We start from the raw sequence: 22954 nt of genomic DNA on the forward strand, positions 1-22954 counted from the left end.
TAAATAAATAAAAATCTTTAAAAAAATAAAAATGAAACTAAAAAATAGCTTTTCTGAGACCTGGTTTTGACTGCCTTGTTCTCCCAAACTGTAGAAGAATAACAACAGGCTTTACTGAACCCAGTTCCTTACCTACCTTTTTTTATATGTAAACACTTCTTTCCCGCAGCTCCACTGAAGGCAGGAGGTAGATGTTGACCCTTGCCTTGTTACTTGTAGTCTGCTGCCCTTGCTGTTTCACGGTCTCCTGAGGATGATGGACCAGAGCTAAGGGCTCTCAGGTATAGGTGTCATTCAGTCTTGAATTCCTGGTTCCAGAGAACACAGGCCTCACGCTGGGGATTCCAGCTGTCGGAGGAGTGATCGTCTAGCAGTTTTAGATAAGTTGCTAACTTTGGGGTCCAGAATTTAAGACTTCTGCTTTTCTGAAAGTCACTGGGTCAGGTTCAGGAGACTAAGGGATAATTAAGACAGGAACCCTGTCTTGAAAAGTAAATAGGAGCAGGTTCTGGAATAGAGATGAGCAAAGATTAGGCATCTTACATTGTCTGGTCAAGGGTAGGGAAGGCTGCCTGAAAGGTTTTCTAGAAAAGGGTGATTCCAAGAGCTACAGGTCAAGTATTATTCTCACACTACCCCAGTATTTGATAACAATTCTCTACTTGGCACTAGAGATGTAGTGGGGAATAAAACTGTCTTGGTGGAGGTTATTCGAAAAGGGAGAAGACGGGCGCCTGGGTGGCTCAGTCGTTAAGCGTCTGCCTTCGGCTCAGGTCATGATCCCAGGGTCCTGGGATCGAGCCCCGCATCGGGCTCCCTGCTCGGCGGGAAGCCTGCTTCTCCCTCTCCCACTCCCCCTGCTTGTGTTCCTGCTCTCACTGTCTCTCTCTCTGTCAAATAAATAAATAAAATCTTTTAAAAAAAAAAAGAAAAGGGAGAAGACAGACAAATGTAATAGATTCAGATGCCAAGTAGTGGTTAAGTGCTCTGAAGAAAACTAAGGCAATGTAAAGGGATAGAGCAGATGGGGAGAGGGTATGCTACTTTAGATAAGATCACCTCTCTGAGGAAGTGCAATGTGAGCAGAGACTTGAATGAAGCAGGACTGAGCTGTTGAGGAAGTTGGAGCATTAATCCACTCTGATCCAACATCCAAGAGGGAGAATCCGTTCTTTTGGACTACCCCGAGGGGCAGGATGAGCCTGACTCACTATTTTGCCCAGCTTGGGTCCAGAGTTCTAATGACTGATACTGCTCTCTGCCCAGTCCCCCTGGATGGCAGGGAAATAGCCAACAGAAAGGCCCAAGACTCAGTGCTCCCGGGGCTGTTTCGATGTTTACACTGGGGGATGTGGTTAGCCTTGGTATTTCTGTCACACTCACAGTGCTTTCTCCTTTTTCCTTTTAGTGTGAAGGATGACCTCTAGGAAGAAAGTGTTGCTGAAGGTTATCATCCTGGGAGATTCTGGGTAAGTGGTTCTCACCGTTTGAACTAACATGTTGGCTTGGATTAATAAACGTGACCTCCTTGAAGCCTGTGCCCTCCATGCTGACATTTGGCAGTTCCTTCTCTAATAGTGGTGGCAGTGGGGCCGTAGGTCTCCTGCTCTTTCGGGCACAGCAGAAATGTGAATGATCTCTTGTTCTGTAACCCTTCATTCCCTGATCTTTGGCATGATTTGGGGGAAGGGGTAGCTATTTAAACTCAAGAATAGTTTCATGGAATCCCTTTTTTCTGAGCTGGTTAGACAAGGGAGTTCTGTTTATGTAGATTTGTTGCCACTGACCTCATGCCTACCAGTTGTGGGTTTGGGGTGTGCTGTGCGGTATCCTCCCACCGCTGTGCCAGATTCAGGTCTATATTCAAAAGAACCTGGGACTGGATAACTGGATTCTGATCCTAGATCTGCCACTAAGTAAGTGACCAGCTCTTTAGTAGCTGTTAGGATTCTGTGGGAGGCTTTTCAGACTCAGCATCTGAAGTGACCTGTGAAACCTTAGACCAACTGGAAGCTATGTATTTTTTTTTTTTTAAGATTTTTATTAATTTGACAGAGTGAGAGCAGGAACAACAAGCAGGGGGAGTGGGAGGGGGGGAGAAGCAGGCTTCCCGCTGAGCAGGGAGCTCGATGCGGGGCTCCATCCCAGGACCCCAGGATCATGACCTGAGCCGAAGGCAGACGCTTAACGACTGAGCCACCCAGGCGCCCCTGTATTTTTTTTTTAAAATAATAATAATAAATGCAGGTATGCCTCCTTATCCCAGAGCTCCCTGCCCTTTAAAAAGGCAGTGATTTTTCTACCCTGGCTGGCTTTTTTAATTGCCTGAGGAGCCTTTTATTTATTTCTTTTTTAAAAGATTTTATTTATTTATTTGCCAGAGAGAGACATAGCAAGAGAGGGAACACAAGCAGGGGGAGTGGGAGAGGGAGAAGCAGGCTTCCCGTGGAGCAGGGAGCCCAACGTGAGGCTTGATCCCAGGACGCTGGAATCATGATCTGAGCCGAAGGCAGACGCCAAGTGACTGAGCCACCCAGGCGCCCCCTGAGGAGCCTTTTAAAAGTTTTCCATACCAGTGGGTTGGGCCTAGTTAGCAGTACTTAAATACACACATCTCTCTGTCTCTCTGTCTCTGTCCCTCCCTTGCCTCCCTTACTCCTGGTGACTCTAGTGTGGTGTCAGGATTGAAAGGTATTGTTTTAGGCCCAAACTTGCCTGGAAAGAATCACCAAGTCTTTATTTGATTACAGATCTCCTGGCCTCCTCTGAAAATTCAGATCCAGGTGGCCTGGGTTGGAGAACACTGCCTTAAGCCATAACTGTACTACCAGGTTCTCTGCATATGAAAATGAGTGTGTTTCTCAGTGGGAAAGGAAGGCATTCCCGTTGACTTTGAAGAAGCCTTTTGTATTATCATCAACCTGCCCCAGCTAATCTCATCACCAAAAAAAAAATCCACACATTGTCTCTTGCTGAGTTTTCTTATTGGAAAACATCTCTGGAGGAGCTTACTCTGAGGTAGATTCTGATTTGGTGGAATATTGATGCTTTCTCCACTTCAGATTTTAAACTTTGGAGCAGCAGGTGGCTGACTGGTGTGTATGTCTGCTCGCAGCCATTGACTTCCTCCTGTGCTATTACTTTCTTAGACTGAATAGCAACCCCTAAATGGAGAGACACCCAAGACAGCAGAGATATTTTTGGAGTGGTAGAGTGATCTTATTGCTGTAGCTCCTTTTAGAAGGAGAGTATTTGCTGACATCTTTCTGGAAGGAAAAAGATAATACTAGGTTCTACCATCTGACTTGCTTGTACAAACTTAAAAGCAGCTTTTCAACATCTGGCCCATATCTGTACCCCGTATTTTTATCCCAGGAGAAAATACAACCTCGAATGAGTAACACTGGGCAGTTGGCTGGCACGGCTCTCTGTTGTGATTACAGTTCCTTGTTCTCCTTTAAGATAGGCAGGTATCTTCAGAGTTGCAAGGATCAGAATCTGTTTTCCATCCCTTGCTAGTTGACCTATACTTGTGGTTTTTCTCCAATTTCAGAGTTGGTAAGACATCACTCATGAACCAGTATGTGAACAAGAAATTCAGTAATCAGTACAAAGCTACAATAGGAGCAGACTTTCTGACAAAGGAGGTGATGGTGGATGACAGACTAGTTACAATGCAGGTAAGCACGCGTCTCCACTTTGCCAACCAAGCCTTGTTCATTCGGGCTGAACCCTTTTGTTCATGCCTAGGCATTTTCCCTCCCTGTTCTTCATTTCCCACTACAATATTCATGGATAATTGGCCACAGGTAGGATTGCCAGATAAAATACAGGACATCTAGTATGACCCAGATATTGCATGAGACATACTAGAAATTTTTCATTGTTTTTCCAAAGCTCAAATTTAATTGGAGTTCCTTTTTTTTGCTGTTGGTTTGGTTTGGGTTTTTTTGTTTTTGTTTTTGCTGAATTTGACAACATACAGGCCTCTGTCTTGCTGTGTCTCCAAAATGTCTAACTCATTCCTTTCTTTAGGCCAAAATGTCTTTGGGTTTCTCCTAGATTCTTAAAGTAGCTGTTCATGTAGTTTCCCTATTTTTCTGGCTTCTTTTAATCTGTCCTATCTATAGCCACCAAAGTTGTGTTTCTCTTAAGCCAGCCTAGCTTTTTTGTGTATCACCTTAATCTTTTAAGATTTTCCCTTGCAACAATTAGGCTAAAATACACATTCCTTCATAGGAACTTTTGAAAGCCTTTGCATTCTGGCTACAAACTATTCTTCACTTTTTTGTCTTTTGCCAGTCCTTCTAAACCACGGGCTGCTCTTACAAACCTGTCCTTGCATCTGTCTGCTTCCATCCCAGCCCCTTTGTCCCATCTTTGTCTTCATCCTGAAGTCTCCAACTTTTAGCCCAGGTGTTGTCTTCTGAAACTCCTACCTCCACAGCAGTTGTTCCTTCCTGTATTAAATGAGGTCCCTGGCAAACTAGGCCTCAAGAGACAACTATAATTCTTATCCCACTGTAGTCCTAGCAAACACCAGGCTCACCGAAATGTTTGAATGATCCAGGTGTTACAGGTAGAAGTTTTTACACACATGGACCTCAAGCTGTGACATGCTCCCAGAGGATAAGGACTCTTGACACTTCCTTGACTCACACATCCAGGATGGAGTTAATACGGATTTCGCCTCCCACCTCCCCCAAGCATACACATACAGATGTCCAAAATATGACTACAGTTTTAATAAGCCAAACTTGAGAGAAAAAGAAATTTCCAGGTTTCAGGAAAGAAGAGGGAACCGAAAGCTAGTGATAAGCTTGGGGGCTTCTGCCATGGTGCTTTGCAAGTTTATAACCAGGACTAGAGTTTCATCACTCGCCAGGGGCAGGAGATGTGACTACAAAAGGTAGGGGAACTAGAATTGAGAATCCCCTTGGGAAGACACACACACACACACACACACACTCTCTCTCTCTCTCTCTCTCTCTCTCTCTCTCTCTCTCTCTCACTCACTCATTCACTCACTCAGTCTCACACTCACCCGGGACCTTGGAAATATGAGAAAACAGGACCAAATACCCTCAACCCAAGGAAGTGGCAAAGCTCATGAATGAAGTAGGCTTGAGGCTTTGCCTCTTTGCTTTCTTGTTGGAGACTCTCAGTCCCACTATGCTCATGTCTGGGTTCTGAGCTTATACTCTACATGGGACAGGAATGTTGACATAAACCCATAAATCCCTGTTATTCCTGACAAAAGCAGAGATAAGACCATTCTTAGGAAGACTTGCAACTTCAGGACAGAAGGTGAGCTCATAGCCACATGAGGAAATAATGTACCACAAAAAATGTTCACAATGACTGGAGATTTTTAAAAAAGGAATCGAAACCATAATGAAAAAGGATACTATAAAAAAATGAGGATCTGGAGAACTTAGAACTTGAAGAAGTGAAAACATGGTCATTGTGATAAACCAAATGAACAGTTAACCTACAGATTAAACACAGCTGAAGAAAACAGTAAGCTTTGAGAACTGAGCAAATTACCCAGAAGACTCAGAATTGCAGAACACCAAAAGCAAAATTATAAGAGCAACTAGAGAGGAAAGAAGGATTACTTACAAAGGTTAACAGAGGAGTTCTCGGGGACGACAGGAGGCAGAAGGGAATGGAATGCCTTCAGGCTGCTGGTGTAAAGTACTACCTGCAGATTTTACATGTGCACCAGCCAGACTAAAAGCTGCTTCCTGTACCAGGAGAAAACAGCTATAGAGCCAGGCTATGGCTTCGATAGCAGTGCGGGCTGATTCCAAAGTCAGAACCCAGCTCCTTCTGGGTGTGGGGCTGTTATCATAGAGCTCCATGTACCCTACTAAGCTGGGACCCTGCAGGGCTGCACTGCTGGAGTGAACTCCAGCTGGAGAATCTCAGGTCACTGGAGTCTGGAAACAGCAGGGCAAGAAGGTGTTCTGAAAGGTTGAAACAAAAGGCTGGCCCTCATCCTATTGCAGCCAGCTTGAAAGACTAGAAGTAAATGAAAACCATGATCTCTGGACAGAGGCATCATCATCCTAGATCTTGAGGAATCCTCATATTTTTCACGGGCTTTTAGCAGCGTGCAATAAGATAATCCAAACAAGAAAACAAGGCAGAACCAATGGAAAGCTCCCTGATCATTCAGAGTGGTTTTTATATTTAAAGAAATAAGGCAATCTTATGTATCTGGAGAGAAGAAACTAAACAGGTGGTGTAGGTTAATAGAATTTCTAAAAATGAAATATAATAACCAAAAGGTGGGAATCCAAGAATGTTTTTAGCAGCAGATAGGACATGCCAGAAGAGGGCTGAAAGGAAGAATGATAGGAAAGAGAAGTACAAACAGGATTCAGTAGATAGGTCAGACTTCCTTTTAATCTCAAAAGAAAGGGAATAGATCAAAGATGATATTTGTCGAGAATTTTCCAGGATTGATGTGGCACTAGTCTACAGATTCAGGAAGCCCAAATTCCAAGATGGATAAATAAAAAAGAAATCTCGACGTACTATAATGAAATTGCAAAAACAAAAGACAAACTCGAAAGCATCTGGAGGAAAAAGATGACCTTAAAAAGGAACAGGAATGAGACTAACAGTTGACTCTCAACAGTAACAGTGGAAATCAACAGGCGGAATATATTCTGAAAGAAACCTTCAGCACTGTGTTCTGTCCCTGCTAAAAATATCCTGGAAGAATGAAAGCATACATCCTTAGGTTCTATGGCAAAAATTCTAAAAGATGTACTTCAGGCAGAAAGAAAGTGATTCCATTTAGAAAGGTTTGAGATAAGATAAACTGAGATAAAACTTTAATTGTATGCATATATTTATTGTTAGAATTATGACCCTAATAGTAAGAGCATGTAACTTCCAAACTATCACAGAAAACCAGGATTAGACCTATATAATTTAATGTGTTAGGGAAGATTAGTGGTTGTTGTGGATACCTTATATTGCTCAGGAAGAAGGTAGAAATTCATCAATATTAAACATTATATGGAATCAAGTATGCGAGAAAAATTTAAAGTTAACTTACTATGAAGCCATGGTAATTTAAACAGTGTGATATTGTCAGAGACATGCGGATCAAGGGAACAGGGGGCACTCAAGCAGGGCACACCTAGCTGGACACTGAGTAGAGAGGCGGCTTCCAAAAGAGTAGGAAAAGGGGGAGTTACACAGTGAGTGGAGTGGGCCCATGGTTTTCTATTTTGGGTGGGGAGTAACCAGAGGGTTCAAGACCTGAATGAAAAAAGTACAAAATGAAAACTTTACAAATTAAAGTAATTGTTTTACCTTAAGGTGTTTAAAATAGAGAAAGCACAAATCAAAGAAGATTAAAGATCAATAGTAGACTACATTAAATTAAACATTTGAATAACAAGATTCCCAAATAATAAAAACCACAGACCAGAAAAAATGTTGATAATGCATAATAGTATCCAGTCAACAACCCCGTGGATAACTGGACAACAGACATCAACAGGCAACTATCAGAAGAAACCTTTAATGTCCAGTGGCTTGATTTCAGGGAATTACAAATTTAAAAAGGTGACAGGGCAGGGTGACACTGCTGTAGTCACAGGGATCACTCCCTCCCTCCCTCTCAATGCTATCAAAAGATGCTCCTTTGGAAAAATTTCCCAGCAGTTGTGTGGCTTAAAGAAACTCCCATGGTCATGTGACTCCAGATACTTCTGGGGCTGGTTGAATAAAGTGGATGTCAACCCTGACTGGCGGCATCCAAGTGGCTTTGCTGTGGGGCTGTGGTGTGCTACCAGGGCCAGGAGAGTTGGCAGAAGGACATAACCTCTCATCAGGCCCTCTAGACAACAGAATTCAGGCAGTTGTTGCCACTGCTCTTAAATCATGAGCATTGGATTTGATCACATGGAGGGCTAACAGCATGCTGGAAAAACAAGGTCATGCAAGTGTCATATATTGAGCCTGACTGTTCAGAGAGAGACTTTGTAAAGTTAAAAATTTACATAAAAGCATGTTGGAAATAATTTCATGTGGATGTATCACAGACAGGCATCGTTGCTCTGCATCACTTAAGAAACCTCAAGTGTTTGCTCTATAAAGTGATCTTCCTGGACTAAGAGAAAAAGAAAACCTTGTCCAAGCCTTTGAGATAGGACCACCTTCTCTAGAACTAAAATTAGACTTGAAGTAAAATAATAATATTCAGTAAGTGTCTTATTTCAAATGGAAGCATCTACAGGTGAATGGATAAAGATGTGGTACTCACCATAAAAAGAGTGAGATCTTGCTGTTTGCAACAACATGGATGGGCCTAGAGAGTATTATGCCCAGTGAAATCATTCAGACAGAGACAAATACCATATGGTTTCTCTTATATGTGGAATCTAAAAAAACAAATGAATAAACAACAACACAAAAACAGACTCCTCAGTACAGAGAACAAACTGGTGGGGGCCAGGGGGGTGGGGGTGGGAAATGGGAGAAACAGGTGAAGGGGATTAGGAGGAACAAACTTCTGGTTATAAAGTAAGTAAATCATGGATGTGGGGGGGAAAGTGTCCTATTTCAATATAAAGTATCATTTGAAATTTTTTTTTTTTAAGATTTTATTTATTTATTTGACAGAGAGAGAGAGATAGATAGTGAGAGCAGGAACACAAGCAGGGGGAGTGGGAGAGGGAGGAGCAGACTTCCCACGGAGCAGGGAGCCCGATGTGGGGCTCAATCCCAGGACCCTGCGACCATGACCTGAGCCGAAGGCAGATGCTTAACGACTGAGCCACCCAGGCGCCCCTCGTTTGAAATTATTTAGATATATTTATCATCAGTAGAACTAAAAGGTGGTCATACCACAACATTTTAAAAGCAGAGTCCCTCATGTAGAAAGTAAATATTCAGACATGACATACTGAAATTAGAGTTGGAAGTGAGAATTTATGTACATTTTAAGAAAAATGCAAACCCAGATAACCTTTTAATTCTAATATATTCCTCATTTTATATAGATATGTCTTGATGTAGATAGAGTTCTTCAAAGTGATTGAAATGTATAACACAAATGTTCTTTTTTTTAAGATTTTATTTGAGAGAGAGAACACAAGCTGGGGTGGGGTGGCGGAGAGGAGGAGAGGGAGAAGCAGACTTCCCACTGAGCAGGGAGCCTGGCTCTGGGCTCAATCCCAGGATCCCGGGGTCATGACCTGAGCTGAAGGCAGACATTTAACCAACTGAGCCACCAGGCGCCCTACATTTTACTTTAAAGTTAATAAAGCATGTTGCTATAAATGTACAGACATGGGGGAAAAAAGGCTCACAAAATCAAGCTTTGGCTGGAATATAGGGAGTAGAATATTGTCAAGTTGATGGTGGGAGTGTATCAATGCAGCCCTTTTCAGTAGAGACTACCATTTTGCTCTCCATTGTTGAGCATGCACAATTCTCTGTCTAGGAAGAGAGCCTAGAGAAACTTAGCTCTGGGCATAGGAAGAGAAGTGTAGGAAGAATGCTCCTTGCTGCTGAGATGACCAGGGAATAGAGTGTGTATATTAAGGTAGTGGAATGCTATATAGCCGTTAACCTTTGGAAAAGGAAAAAAAGCAAGTTGCAGAAAGATGTACAGGATCATACTATTACATTGTAGACTCTTAACTCTTCAGGACCCATTTACGTCTGGGGAGGAAGGAAAGGGAATGCTGTGAGGAAGGGTTAACTCTGTTTCTTTAAAAAAACAAACAAAAAAAAACTGACATTACTGTGGCAGTGTTAATATTTGTCACATTAGAGTATGGGTAAATAGATATATGGGTGTGCTATAAAATATTAAAAATTTTAAGAGATCACAGTCATAGAACTTTACGTTTCTAGGTGTGAAGATAAATTAATTTTTTAAAGTTGCAAAGAATAACTGCGCAGTTTTTCAACTTCACTTCTTAATGCCTTACTTTGCCTTCTCTGTTATCTGAGTTCCAAGTACCCGTTTGGTTCCAACAAGAGTCATAGAGTTTAGGGGCGCCTGGGTGGCTCAGCCGTTAAGCGTATGCCTTCGGCTCAGGTCATGATCCCAGGGTCCTGGGATCGGGCCCCACATTGGGCTCCCTGCTCAGCAGGAAGCCTCCTTTTCCCTGTCCCACTCCCACTGCTTGTGTTCCCTCTCACGCTGTGTCTCTCTCTGTCAAATAAATAAAATCTTTAAAAAAAAAAAAAAAAAAAAAGTCATAGAGTTCTCCTCTTGGGATTCTGTCCTAAACAAGCAATCGGAAATATGGAAGAGGCTCTGTAAGTTAACATTCATTCCTGAGGTCCTTAAAATTGTGGAAATTTGACAGTAATATGTTTTTAAAAAACAAGAGTGAAATTGTTCGCTGAGTTTGTTGGGCAGCAGTAAAGGTGGGAACTCCTGTCAGAGAGTACTGTGATGTGTCACTTGGGCAGAGAGGAGTGATGGGGAGGGCACGGCGTGATGCGTTGTGTGAGATTTCAGCTACGTAAAACCCCACAGCCTGGATACCTAGAATAACAAATGAGCTAATGAAGATGCTCTCTGTGTGGGAGGGTGCCAAGTGTTTCAGGGGGTTTTTTAGCTTTGGCTTTACTTACCCAAATGTTTACGTAGTGACAGTGTTACTTCTCTAATGGAAAAAAAAAAATTTTTTTTTTTTTTAATTTGTCCAAGCCTAGATTTAAGTTCTGTTTTTTTCCTACTTTCTCTTTATAGAAATAGTTGTCTGTTTCTACTTTCCTTATTGTATGACCAGGCTCTTGGGTCCCCCTCCATCGGTCAGTCTCCCTGTTACAAGAAAGGGTTCATTTTTTCACTCAGAGACACATACTCACTGTAGGACATTGGGAAACCAGAAAAGCACAAAAGCAGACATCACCCGCAGTCCCTCTACTGGGTATCCACTGGCACCAGAGATCGAATTTTGTCTGCATATGTGTGCTTTGTTTGTTGTAGTGGGGGTTGCATTTAGTTCCCCATCCTGATGAGAGGCGGGGAAAATAATTGCCTTTGAGTTTGTCTTCACCCTTATATCAAAGTCATCGTCACTTCCTTCTGGTTCTATTTGAGTGGCTGCTGCTTTTACCAGTGGCCTGAGCACTCCTGTGCCATACACAGACATTCATGACAGCCTCCTACCTCTACTCTACAGTCAGGCTGACCTCCCATGGCTGCTAGGGCATGTCCTATTTTAGAAAGATTCTTCCCAGAGTGAAGTGCGTATAGATAGTTTATGTAGTGGTTGGGGTTTCCTGGGGATGGAGTGGGCTGCCAAGGTCAGGCTCCCTGGTCTCACAGTTGTGGCCAAGAGTCCTGTCAGCCATGTTTTCATGTACTGGTTATGGAGGGTCATGCGCATTGGAAGAAAAGGCTGAGGCGGGTTTCTCAGACCTGTCCTCCTCATAGGAGTAACACTTGGGCTCTTGGGGACTGTTCATTGACAGAAAGCTGAAATGTGCACTTTTGCTCAGCCCTGACATTGGTAACCACAGTAGCCCCCTTCCAGCATGCTGTTGGCCTGAGCTATTCTTGGCCAGTCTGTGGGCCAGAGTTTAGAGTTGTGTAGTCATATTGCTTTACTGGACCTTCTCTAGGGGGTTCTAATGCTGCTGTATCCAGCCCTCCAGTCAGTATCTAAGTTCTGGCTCCACTCCTGTTTGCTGCACTGTCATTTGAGCCGGTCCCCAAGAGTAAATCAACTGTCTGGATTTGCACAGGTTTTAGGACTCCTTTCAGAGAATATTTTGGGAGGTGTTAGGGGATTTAGTAGAACATCATGAGCTTTGATTACGTTGGTAGTGTTAAAGAAATGTGAATCCCAGATTACTGCCCTGTCCTGTTATTTCTCTTGTGCCTGTTTTTACTTATTCTAATCAAGCATCATAACCTCGTCTTATAGGGTGCTCTTCCTACCTGAACTGGGAGCTCAATCTTTGTATGGCCTAGGGACACTTGACGGGTTCCCCAAGTGTTCTGCATCACTTGGAGGGAGGCAGGACTGACCGCCTGAGAAAGCCTTCACAAAGGAGCTCAACCATCCTGGGCGCCTGGGTGGCTCAGTTGGTTAAGCGACTGCCTTTGGCTCAGGTCATGATCCTGGAGTCCCGGGATTGAGTCCCACATCGGGCTCCTTGCTCAGCGAGGAGTCTGCTTCTCCCTCTGACCCTCCCCCCCCTCATGCTCTCTCTCTCTCTCATTCTCTCTCTCTCAAATAAATAAAATCTTTAAAAAAAAAAAAAAAAGGAGCTCAACCATCCTTCTGTAGAATTTGGTTCTGGAGATAAAACTAGTGGCCCAAGCCACACTCCCATTTTGGTTCAAACCCTGGGCCTTTGGGGTAGTTGGCTGGTGATTTGGACATAAAATTGCCATTTATTTGGGTTATAAAGGATGGTCCAAGTTCTTATGTTCTGAAGTTAAGTGGGTTTCCTGCAAACCAGTGAATCCAACAGTTAAAGACCCATGTCAGCTAGAAGTAATGGTATGCTGCTTCTGACCCCCACTTTCTTAAACCAGATGACTTGCTGGGGGTTGTGGAACCATTCCTCAGAACACTCACCATCTCTCAGGCTGACCAGGGTGGCCTTGTTAGGGATCTAGGGCAGTAAGGAAATCCATCCTTGCTCTCGAACCTAGCATGGCAATGAACGATATGAAGTTCTTTGAGCTAGTCAGTAGTACCTGGTGTTCTTTTGATTAAAAGCTGGCTTTCCCCTCTATTCTAAAGTATGTCCTTGTTGTCTTTCCCTTCATCTCTCTCTCTCAGGGGTTTTTGTTTGCCTTTTTTTTTTTTTTAATTGAGTCATAATATAAATAAAACATTCTGATTTTTTTAGGTAAACTTTATATACAGTACAATATGTAGATTTAAATGTACAATTCAGTGTGTAATTACGTCCCTGTATTTCCATCACCCCCAGAAAGTTCCCAGGGTACATAAATGTTAAGTTTATATCATGAATTTTACATAAATATCTATTCATGGAACCACCACCCAGATCAAGATGAAAACATTTTCTAGCAGAGTTCAGACTCGTTGTCTGCCCTCTGCAGAACATGCAATCACATATACTCTCTGTCAGGGCTGTGTGGGATACTCTGGTGCTGCACTCTGCTTCCTGAATTCTGAAATCTGAAGTCGCTTGTCTCTCGGTGGCTCCATAATGCAGCTCGTTTCCTCTGGCGTCCCCCACTCCTAGTGCTGTGCCCCCCAAGGAATAATGTTTTATCTCTCGCAGATCTGGGACACAGCAGGCCAGGAACGGTTCCAGTCACTTGGTGTGGCCTTCTACAGAGGCGCAGACTGCTGCGTTCTGGTATTTGACGTTACTGCCCCCAACACATTCAAAACCCTCGATAGCTGGAGAGATGAGTTTCTCATCCAGGCCAGTCCCCGGGATCCTGAAAACTTCCCCTTCGTTGTGTTGGGAAACAAGATTGACCTCGAAAACAGACAAGTAAGTGCTAAAGATAGTAGGAATCCTAAATGTGGAGGCTTATGAATCTACCCTCATTTAGGTCGTGGCTCCTGGGCCTTCTAAAAGTGGCAGCTAAGTTTCAGATGACAGGTACGGGTTTTAGTGGGTGGTTTGTTTTGTTTTGTTTTAAGATTTTATTTATTTGACAGAGAGAGACAGTGAGAGAGGGAACACAAGCGGGGGTAGTGGGAGAGGGAGAAGCAGGCTCTCCGCCAAGCAGGGAGCCCGATGCGGGGCTCGATCCCAGGGCCCTGGGATCATGACCTGAGCTGAAGGCAGGCGCTTAACGACTAAGCCACCCAAGCGCCCCTGTTTTTGGTTTTGATTGGTAAAAAGCCATGTGCCTTAAGGACCAGTCCCCAGCATATCTCTGTGTATGTGTGCCCCCCATAGTGGGGTAGAGGGGAGGCATAACTAACTAGTTACCTGCCCAGTCCTTGGAATCGGGCCTTGCTTCCTAGTCTAGTAAAGGCATACCGTTTTTGCTTCCCCTGGGGCAGAACAGGGGCAGTGAAAGTCTGCAGTGCTATTCCCTTTGAAATTATGCCAAGAGAAGAGCAAGTCCACTTTGTGGAGTTGCCTGTACTGGCCATCATTTTGGTCCCTATGAAGTAATTTGACTTGAGGCCAGTTGCAGTCTGCATTTTGGTCTTTTGGATTTAAAGGCAGACTTGCATTTAAAGCCTGGCTCATGCACTTTTAATTTGGGAATATTTCTTGGAGTCTGAATCTTGACTTACATAACAAGAATACTCTGGGATCAGATGACAGTGTACCCAGAAGCCCTGGCACCCAGGAGGAGCTTGGGAAATGGTGGCTTTCTAGTTTGGCCCGTTACTGTTTTCCTCTCCTATGAGAGACACTGGCTTCTAAGGTGACTTGTGGTTTGGTGGGTTCTATGCAAAGCCCAGAATGGCTCCAGAAAGGTACCTGTGGGAATGTGAACTACCTTCCGGTCAGCACCCTTTGAGGACCAGGGCCCACGAGACCTGGTTTAAATCCCCATGCTGTCTCCAGCCGGCTCTCACTTTGGGCCATTGTCTTTGCCCTCTGAGCCTCAGTTCTCCTTCTGTACTCGAAAGGAGATAATTAGATTTTGTCATTCTCGAGTGCTCCTGCACCTCAGGGGCCTGCCTGGATCTCCATGTGTGCTTTGGGCTTTTGAGTAAAATTGCTCTGGTTTACTTTGAAATAGCATTTCTCTTGGGAGCATAGACTCTTAATTATAGCTTGGTTTATTTCTGGCCATTGATCTCTTTTTCTCCCTTAGGTGACAGTCCTCTCATGCCTGGAAGTGGGCTAGGGGTGGGGAAGGAATTAGGGTAGGAGAGGCAGGGGTGTCAGTGAGAGCTGCAGAATTCGGTGGTACAGGTGATGTAACACTAGCAGTAATGGGGATGGGACTGCAAAGCTTGAGACCAAGCGGCCAGGCATTTCCTGGGCTGGGACCTCTGAGGTCCCAAGAGAAACAATTCAGTACTTCCCGGGCTAGCTGCTTACTCTTTCATCATCTGCCTGTAAGTGTAGCTAAGGGTTGGAACCTATGGACTGTAGAATGGGCTTGGGTTTGAGGCCTAGCAGTATTACACAGAGCCAGCAGCATGACCTTGGCCAGGCCTGCAGCTCCCTTCCTCGAACCCCCGCACACCCTCATCCCCGGTCTGCTCCCTCACCCGTGCTGGCTGCCTCTATCGGGAGCACACGTACACCCTTCTTCCTCTTCCAGGTGGCCACAAAGCGGGCACAGGCCTGGTGCTACAGCAAAAACAACATTCCCTACTTCGAGACCAGTGCCAAGGAGGCCATCAATGTGGAGCAGGCGTTCCAGACAATTGCACGGAATGCACTTAAACAGGTGGGTCTCTTGCAGCTGTCTGGCTCCCTCTGGTGACTGACCATCGACCCAGCCCCTGCCTGGCTTTCTTGTCCTTAATCTTTCTTAGCTCTTTTTTCTGTGTAGCCAGAAGAACCCGTGTGTTTATCTGGGAAGGCAATGAGGCATTCTGCTAAAGCTTCCAGAAATTCCACTTGTTTGTGAATAACCTATACAATGCAAGGGCAATGAAGACAGGCTGAGGCCACCCTTATTTGGGTATGTTCTTACTCTCTCTGCATGCTGTTAGGAGATGAGACCACTAGGAGGCCCTTAGTCAGATGGCTGCTACTGAAGGAGGGGATAAACTTGAATTCAAATCCCAGGTCTGCTACCCATCATTAGACCTAGTTTTTTGTGTTGTTTGTTTGTTTGTTTTTAAATCATTTCTGAGCTTCCATACCCTCCTCTGTCAAATAATACTTGATTTGGAGGGTGGTTGTGAAGATGGAATGAGATGGGTTCGCTCTTGGCGTTCTCGTAACTGGTTATATTGGATCACCAGATCACCAGAAGGAAAGCTTAACCAGAAGTTCTGGGAATTGTATTCCTTGAGTGAGGTGTTCTTTCTGATTTATGTTGTTTACTCAACTGTTCCCAGAAAAAGAGACCGTTACTTCTTGTTGACATGAGGGAGTTGAAGGCTCTTTTGATTCAGCAGCTCTTTGGGGGCCAGTGAGTTAGGACAGATTGTGAGGCACCATCAGTCATCTGTGATGGTCAGACTTGGGGAGCGGGTGAGTGTCAGGTGAGGTGCACACCAGAAGATGCGGAGAACATTTTAAGGAAGCACGTGGTGGCTGTAAAGGGCAAGGCAGGTTCTGCCAGCTCCAGGAAACTGGGTTTATAGAAGGTACCAGTTCTCAGCAGGACAGGGCATCTGGACCTGTGGGCAGGGAAGTACCTGGAATGGGTTGTTCCAAGGGCTGGAGGCTGCACTGAGTGTTCCGTGATGAAAGAAATCGATCCACCCAAAACACTAGGAGAGCCCCCACTGAGCAACACTGATACAAAGAGGATGCAGGCCCAAGGCCTTTGCCTCCCCCCCTCCCCCTTCCTTTAACCCACCTTCACACCTAGGTCAGTAACTGAATATGCTTTTCCTCGTGTTCCTACACTTGCATGCAAATCTAAACAGGTCTGGGGAATTGTTTCCACCAGCTCCCTGTTGACTGGCATCACCAACAGTTTTTCTCTCTGAATATTGCTGTCCCTGTAGCCTTACTAGAATATTTTTTTGTTCCTACACGCTAGCCTCTCAGGAGTAAGATTGTTAGATTGAAAGGTACATGCGCTTTCAAAAGATGGTGCCAGATCACTTTCCTCAAAGGCACTCATACTTCAGTCCTTCTCTTCCTGCTCAGCAGCAAATGGCCGGCACCGTGTGGGGCCCTGCTGCCGTGCAGCCAGTCGTCGGGCCCCCCTGCTGCACACCGCCAGCCCGTGGCACTGGCCTGGGCGCCCGCCGCTTCCCGTGAGCCTTCTGTGAACTGGAATTAACTTGACCGGTATGGCAAGTGACTTTTCCAACTCTGCTGTCTTTCTGGGGCATCGAAAAAAGTAATTTTTGTTAGGTGTGTCATTTTAAGTGTCTGGGTTTCCTGTGTCTGGATTATTTGTTGTCTAATTCAATTGAAATTTATTTTTGGCTTATGGCAGGAAATAGGGACTCACCTTTTTTCTTTTAGCGGGATAGCCAGTTGTTTCAATTATTAGCAGCAAATTGTTAAATAAACCACTTTCCCCAGTGGACTGAAGCATTACCTTTGTGTATTTAATGCTCATGTATATTGGGATCTATTTTTGGTCTTCCAAAATTGGGTCTTCCCAGTCTGTTTGGCAGCGTGCATATTCCTTGCCTGGACCGTCTTGATTTGACTGCCTTTATATTGTAGTCTGACCTCTGCTGACAAGTGACTAGTGACTGACAAAAAGACTTTTTTGTGGGGTTTTTTTGTTGGTTTGGGGGTTTGTTTGGTTTTTGTTTTTGTTTGTTTGTTTGTTTTTGCTATTTTGGTGCATTTTCCATTTAGACTGAGAATTTTATTCCAGTTCCACCTTTTTCCTTCCTCACCCTTCCCAAATACAAAACCTTATTGAGATTCTAATTGGGATTGCGCATCAGAGCTCTTAGTAGTGTGCTTTGGGTACCATTACAAAATATTGCAGACTGGGTGGCAAAATAGCAGGCTTTTATGGTCTCTCAGTTGTGGAGGCCAGAGGTTTATAATCATGGTGCCAGCAAATTCACTTTCTGCTAAGGGCTCCCTTCCCCATTTGCAGACCGCCGTCTTTCTCCTGTCCTCGGGTGCGTGGCTTTTCCTCTGTACTCAACAGCAAGCACGAGCAAGTGGGAACCCCCACTCTCTGATGTCTTTTCTTACAAGGACACACTGATCCTGTCAGATCAGGGCCCCACCCTTTATGACCTCATTTCACCTTCATTACTTTCTTAATCCTAATACTAGCACACTGGGGATTAGGATTTCAACATAGAAATTTTGGAGAGACACAGACATTCAGTCCGTAACAGCTATTATCTTAGGTTTTGTGTGCTGTCCTTCAGTGACACTGTATCACTTTTCACATCCTTTGCCTTTCATATTAAATATACTCCTAGGTGCTGGTGGGAATGTAAAATGGTGCACCCACTTTGGAAAGCGGTCTGGCAGTTCCTCAAAAAGTTAAACATGAAGCGTCACTATATGACCCAGCAATTCCACTCGTAGGTGTTACCCAGGAGAAACAAAAACCTGTCCACACAAAATCTTGTACATGAATATTCATAATAGCATTACTCATAATAGCCAAAAAGCAGAAATAAAAACAAATGTCCCATCAAATGAAATAACCAAAATAGGCAAATCTGTAAAGACAGAAAGTAGATGTCAGTGATTGCCAAGGCTTGGGGGTGTCTGGTGGGGCTGGGGAATGACTGCTAACGGGTGCAGGGTTTCTATGGGGTGAAGAAAATTTGTGGAATTAGTGGTGATGGTTGCCCAATTTGTGAATACACTAAAAACCACTGAATTTATCTCAGTAAACCTTTTTGGTTTTTTAATGTGTATTCTTAGAGGTTTTTATTTTTATAGAACACTGCCTGTCACATAGGTGCTCAGTGTTGAAGTAACAAACTGTTTTCCTGCACCAGGAAGTGGAAAGCTGCTCCTCACTAGACACATGTTATTTCAGCAAAAAGTCACACTAAACTGACCACGGTCCATCTCCTATGACCTCTCACCACAGTTGGTGATAAAATTCATCCATAGCTGGTTTCTAAGTATGCAGCATTTAGAGGCAAAACCCTCCTAAACCCTTGGAAAAAAAAGAAAACGGGCCATCAGTCCAGAAAAATAAATGGCAAATAGGGAACTAGAGGAATGTTTTGGGACTGAGAGGGCAGGGAGCACTCATGCTCCAGCCCACACTTGCCTTGTGGAAGTGCTAAGAGCTGCCAAAATCCAGCCCATGTTGAAGTCTGATTTTCAAAGTGTTGGTGATGAGACGATAAGGAGCACGCAGAAAGCCTTTGTGAGCTGGCTGTGGTCCCCAAGCCACCAGATCTCCATCATGATGATGGAGAGCATGAGTCAGCTGTGTCCTGACTGCTCAGTATCGATTGCAGCTCTTCCTGCTCGGTTTCTCTCTTCACATTTTCCCAGGGTTGTCACAAAACCTGTCGTCCCCTTGCTCAGCCCTTGAGAGTTGAGCACCTTCTGCCAGAGCCCTCCCTTCACTGCCGCGTCTGTCCCCCAGCCCCCTGCCCACCGAGCGCTGTGGAAGAGCACCGCTGAGCTCGGAAGTTCCCCATACCCTGAGTAACAGACCTTTCTCTCTCTCTCTGCCCAGGAAACAGAGGTGGAGCTGTACAACGAATTCCCTGAACCCATCAAACTGGACAAGAACGACCGGGCCAAGCCCTCAGGGGAAAGCTGCAGTTGCTGAAGGGGCAGTGAGAGCAGAGCACAGAGTCCTTCACAAACAAAGAACACACTTAGGCCTTCCAACACAAGCCCCCTCTCCTCTTCCAAACAAAACATAAAGTCATCTATTGAATCCAGCTGCCAAAAGAAACCCCATCAAACACACTCACCCTTACACACACACACACACACACACACACACAGCCCTGATACAAGCAGACAGACTCCAGCCCAGGCCTGTGATGACTCCATCGGGGTCTGCCCACCCACCACATCAGCCCTTGTACGGCAGCACAACAGGCAAGCTGTAGAAATCGTTCTGGTGTGGAGTCAGCATCGGAAGCTTATTCTTTTTGTCACTGGGGAGAGAGAACTGTTTACAGTTAATCTGTGTCTAATTAGTTATCTGATTTTTTTAACGGTCTTGTGGTGTTTTTACCCCCTACCCCCACCCCTCCCTCCTGTGAAGGCTACCACTTGGGAAGGCTGGTGCCCCATGCTTCATTACAGGCTCACACCCAGTCTGATCAGGCTGAGTTTTGTATGTATCTGTTAATGCTTGTTACTTTTAACTAATCAGATCTTTTTACAGTATCCATTTATTATGTAATGCTTCTTAGAAAAGAATCTTATAGTACATGTTAATATATGCAACCAATTAAAAATGTATAAATTAGTGTAAGAAATTCTTGGATTATGTGTTTAAGTCCTGTAATGCAGGCGTGTAAGATGGAGGGTTGAACCCTGTCTGGATTGCAGAGTGTTAGCAACTCAGAATGCAGAAGTCCAGCTAGAGGCAGTATTCTGTACAGGAGACACAAGAATTATGTACGCCTTTTATCAAAGACTTACGAGCCAAAAAGCTTTCATCTCTCCAGGGGGAACACTGTCTAGTTCCCTTCTGTGTCTACATTTTCCAAAAGGTTGATTTGCATAATACAGTGGTGTGTGCAATGGATAAATGGCTGTTGTTTCAGAAATTAAAATTCTCATTTTTCCCCCCCCCCCTCCCCCCCCCCCTTCTGCTCCACACTTCAAAACTCCCCTATTAGGTCAGCATCCTACTGATTAAGAGGAAAAGGAAAATCCTAACAGATCTGTCCTAGTGATTTTACCTTTGTTCTAGAAGGCACTCCTTTCAGGGTTGTGGTATCCTTAGGTTAGCAAACCTTTTTCTCCTTTTCCCCACCAACTCCCAGTATTGCCCACTATTCATTAACCTGTTTCTTTGGTATGGAACCCTGGCAGTTCTGCCCCCTCCCTAGGATCTGCCCCTGCATTGTAGCTTGCTTAACGGAGCACTTCCTCTTTTTCCAAAGGTCTACATTCTAGGGTGTGGGCCAAGTTCTTCTGTAAAGAGATGAACGTGATGCCAATAAAATGTAACAAGAACAAAGATCATCTGCCTTTGCCCTGTCTTTTTTCCTTCTTCTAGACCCTTGGCTCAGTAGAGACCATGTTAGCTAATCATAGCCGATGCTTTATCAAGCCTAAGAGCCCTTCATAACTGGGCACATGTGGTGCCTTTGAGGCAGAAAGGCCTTGTCACGTCCGGCCCTATAGTGCCTGTCCCTAGTTTTTGGTTTTGGTGTTTTTAATCACAGTGATGGGGTGTGGGGACTCTGAATAGAGAAAACATTGTCCCTGTGGAGGAGCAACTACAGACTGTGCCTGTGGACCGTGCACAGCCTGTCGGGTATGAGCGTAATTAGCCTTTGTGCTCTTTTCTGTTTTGTAGTTGGCGTAGTTGCTAATACTTAGGTATCATATTTCTGGATTTCTGATTTTTCACAGGAGAGGAAGATGTGGCAGCAGGGGGCCCTGTATTCCGATATTATAGGTCACCAGCTGGAACTGAATATATGCCACCTAGAACCAAATTTATAGAATAGTAGTGTTTCAATCAGGGTTGGTGTAGGTTTTGCTTCTAGAAATGCCCCCATTGACTAAGCTCTTGGATTCTCTTTCACCACACTTTTCTACATTTCCACTTCTCAGGTTCCTCAGTTGGTTCCTTTCCCCGTGCCTACTCTTGGCTCAGTTTGTTTGTTACAAATAGCATTTTCAGAAGCTCACAACTGGGGCACCTGGGTGGCTCAGTCAGTTAAATGTCCAACTCTTGGTTTTGGCTCAGGTCACGATCTCATGGGTCGTGAGATCGAGCCCCGCATCAGGCTGTACGCTCGGCAGGAGTCAGCTTGGATATTCTCTCCCTCTGCCCCTTCCCCCACTCTCTTTCTCAAATAAATAAACCTTTTAAGAAAAAAAAAAAATAGAAGCTCACAATTACAACTCCACCATGGCTAGTGCCTCATGGCCTAGATCTTCTCTGGTTTATGGATCTGTGTGATGCTCACTTCTACAAACAAGGCTCCTATTCCTCGATCATACTCGCTGGTCCTAACCTTAAATGTGACATGGAAATGGACCTTGACCTCTGATCACAACCATCAGTCTAAAACTGATAACCATCCTGACGTTGACTTCTTTCATTTTGAGATGACCACTTAGAGTAAGAGGTAATGGCTGAGAGGCACCTGGCTGGTTCAGTCAGTTGAGTGTCCAACTCTTGGTTTTGGCTCGGGTCATGATCTCTGGTTCCTGGGATTGAGCCCCGCTTCGGGCTCCCTGCTCAGCAGGAGACCTGCTTCTCCCTCTCCCTCTGCTTCCCCCCCCCCCCCCGCCACTGCTTGTACGCTCTTACTCTTGCTCTCTTCCAAATAAATAAATCTTAAAAAGGTGAATTGAGACGAACATGTGTTGCTGTGTTTCCATTCATCTCAGTTTGCTCAAACAAGAATTTTGAGAAGAATGGAAATGAATTTGTTGCACTAATATAAATTTGTTTAAATAGTATGCCTTAGGGACACCTGGGTGGCTCAGTCAGTTAAGCAGCTGCCTTCGGCTCAGGTCATGATCCCGGGGTCCTGGGATTGAGCCCCACATCGGGCTCCCTGCTCAGTGGGGAGTCTGTTTCTCCCTCTGCCTGCCGCTCCCCCTGCTTGTGCTCTCTCTCTGACAAATAAAATCTTTTAAATAAATAAATAGTATGCCTTAGTTTGATCCAAATTCACTGTCTCACAATATGAATGTGTATTGCAGTGCTTACTTGGCAGTTTACTCCAACAATCTATAAGGAGTCTGGGGCTGTTTGTTGCATTAATAGGAATTCTTTTTTTTAAAAGATTTTATTTATTCATTTGAGAGAGAGACAGAACACAAGCAGAGGGAGAGGAAGAAGCAGACTCCCTGCTGAGCTGAGAGCCGGACGTGGAGCTTTATCCCAGGACCCTGGGATCATGACCTGAGCTGAAGGCAAACGCTTAACCGACTGAGCCACCCAAGCAGGTGCCCCTGATTTTATTTTTTATTTATTTGACAGAGCATGTGAGCGCACAAGCAGGGGGGAGCGGCAGGCAGAGGGAGAGGGAGAAGCAGGCTCCCCACCGAGCAGGAAGCCTGATGAAGGGCTCGATCCCAAGACCTGGAGATCATGACCTGAGCCACCCCGGTGCCTTACACTAACAGGAATTCTTATCCAAACTCCTAATCAGATCGATCTTAATTCCTCCCACTTCTTAAGAATATGCCTTTGAGATGAATGTATATGTTGAATTGCTTATGTTCATGTTAGTTAATACTAGCCAGCAATAAGGTTTTG

At 44.6% G+C, this 22954-nt stretch overlaps 1 protein-coding gene and 1 pseudogene across 3 annotated transcripts in view; both read left to right on the forward strand.

Moving 5' to 3' along the window:
* The window catches only part of RAB7A (RAB7A, member RAS oncogene family), a 72748-nt gene extending 52769 nt beyond the window's left edge, over positions 1–19979 (forward strand). For 2 of the 3 annotated variants that reach the window (XM_021695183.2, XM_044920904.1), the window contains exons 2-6: positions 1409–1469; positions 3554–3680; positions 13258–13476; positions 15224–15352; positions 19220–19979. In XM_021695183.2, the coding sequence (XP_021550858.1) occupies positions 1417–1469; positions 3554–3680; positions 13258–13476; positions 15224–15352; positions 19220–19315 (624 nt within the window). In that variant the 5' untranslated portion in view covers positions 1409–1416 and the 3' untranslated portion in view covers positions 19316–19979. Of the gene's footprint in view, positions 1–169; positions 282–1408; positions 1470–3553; positions 3681–13257; positions 13477–15223; positions 15353–19219 lie in introns of all 3 variants that reach the window. The other variant, XM_021695184.2, reaches the window with a different exon arrangement.
* On the forward strand, positions 7546–8251 carry LOC110585058 (annotated as a pseudogene).
* Positions 19980–22954: the final 2975 nt, after the last annotated feature.

This window comes from Neomonachus schauinslandi, chromosome 1 (assembly GCF_002201575.2).
Source record: "Neomonachus schauinslandi chromosome 1, ASM220157v2, whole genome shotgun sequence".
Lineage (NCBI taxonomy): Eukaryota > Metazoa > Chordata > Mammalia > Carnivora > Phocidae > Neomonachus > Neomonachus schauinslandi.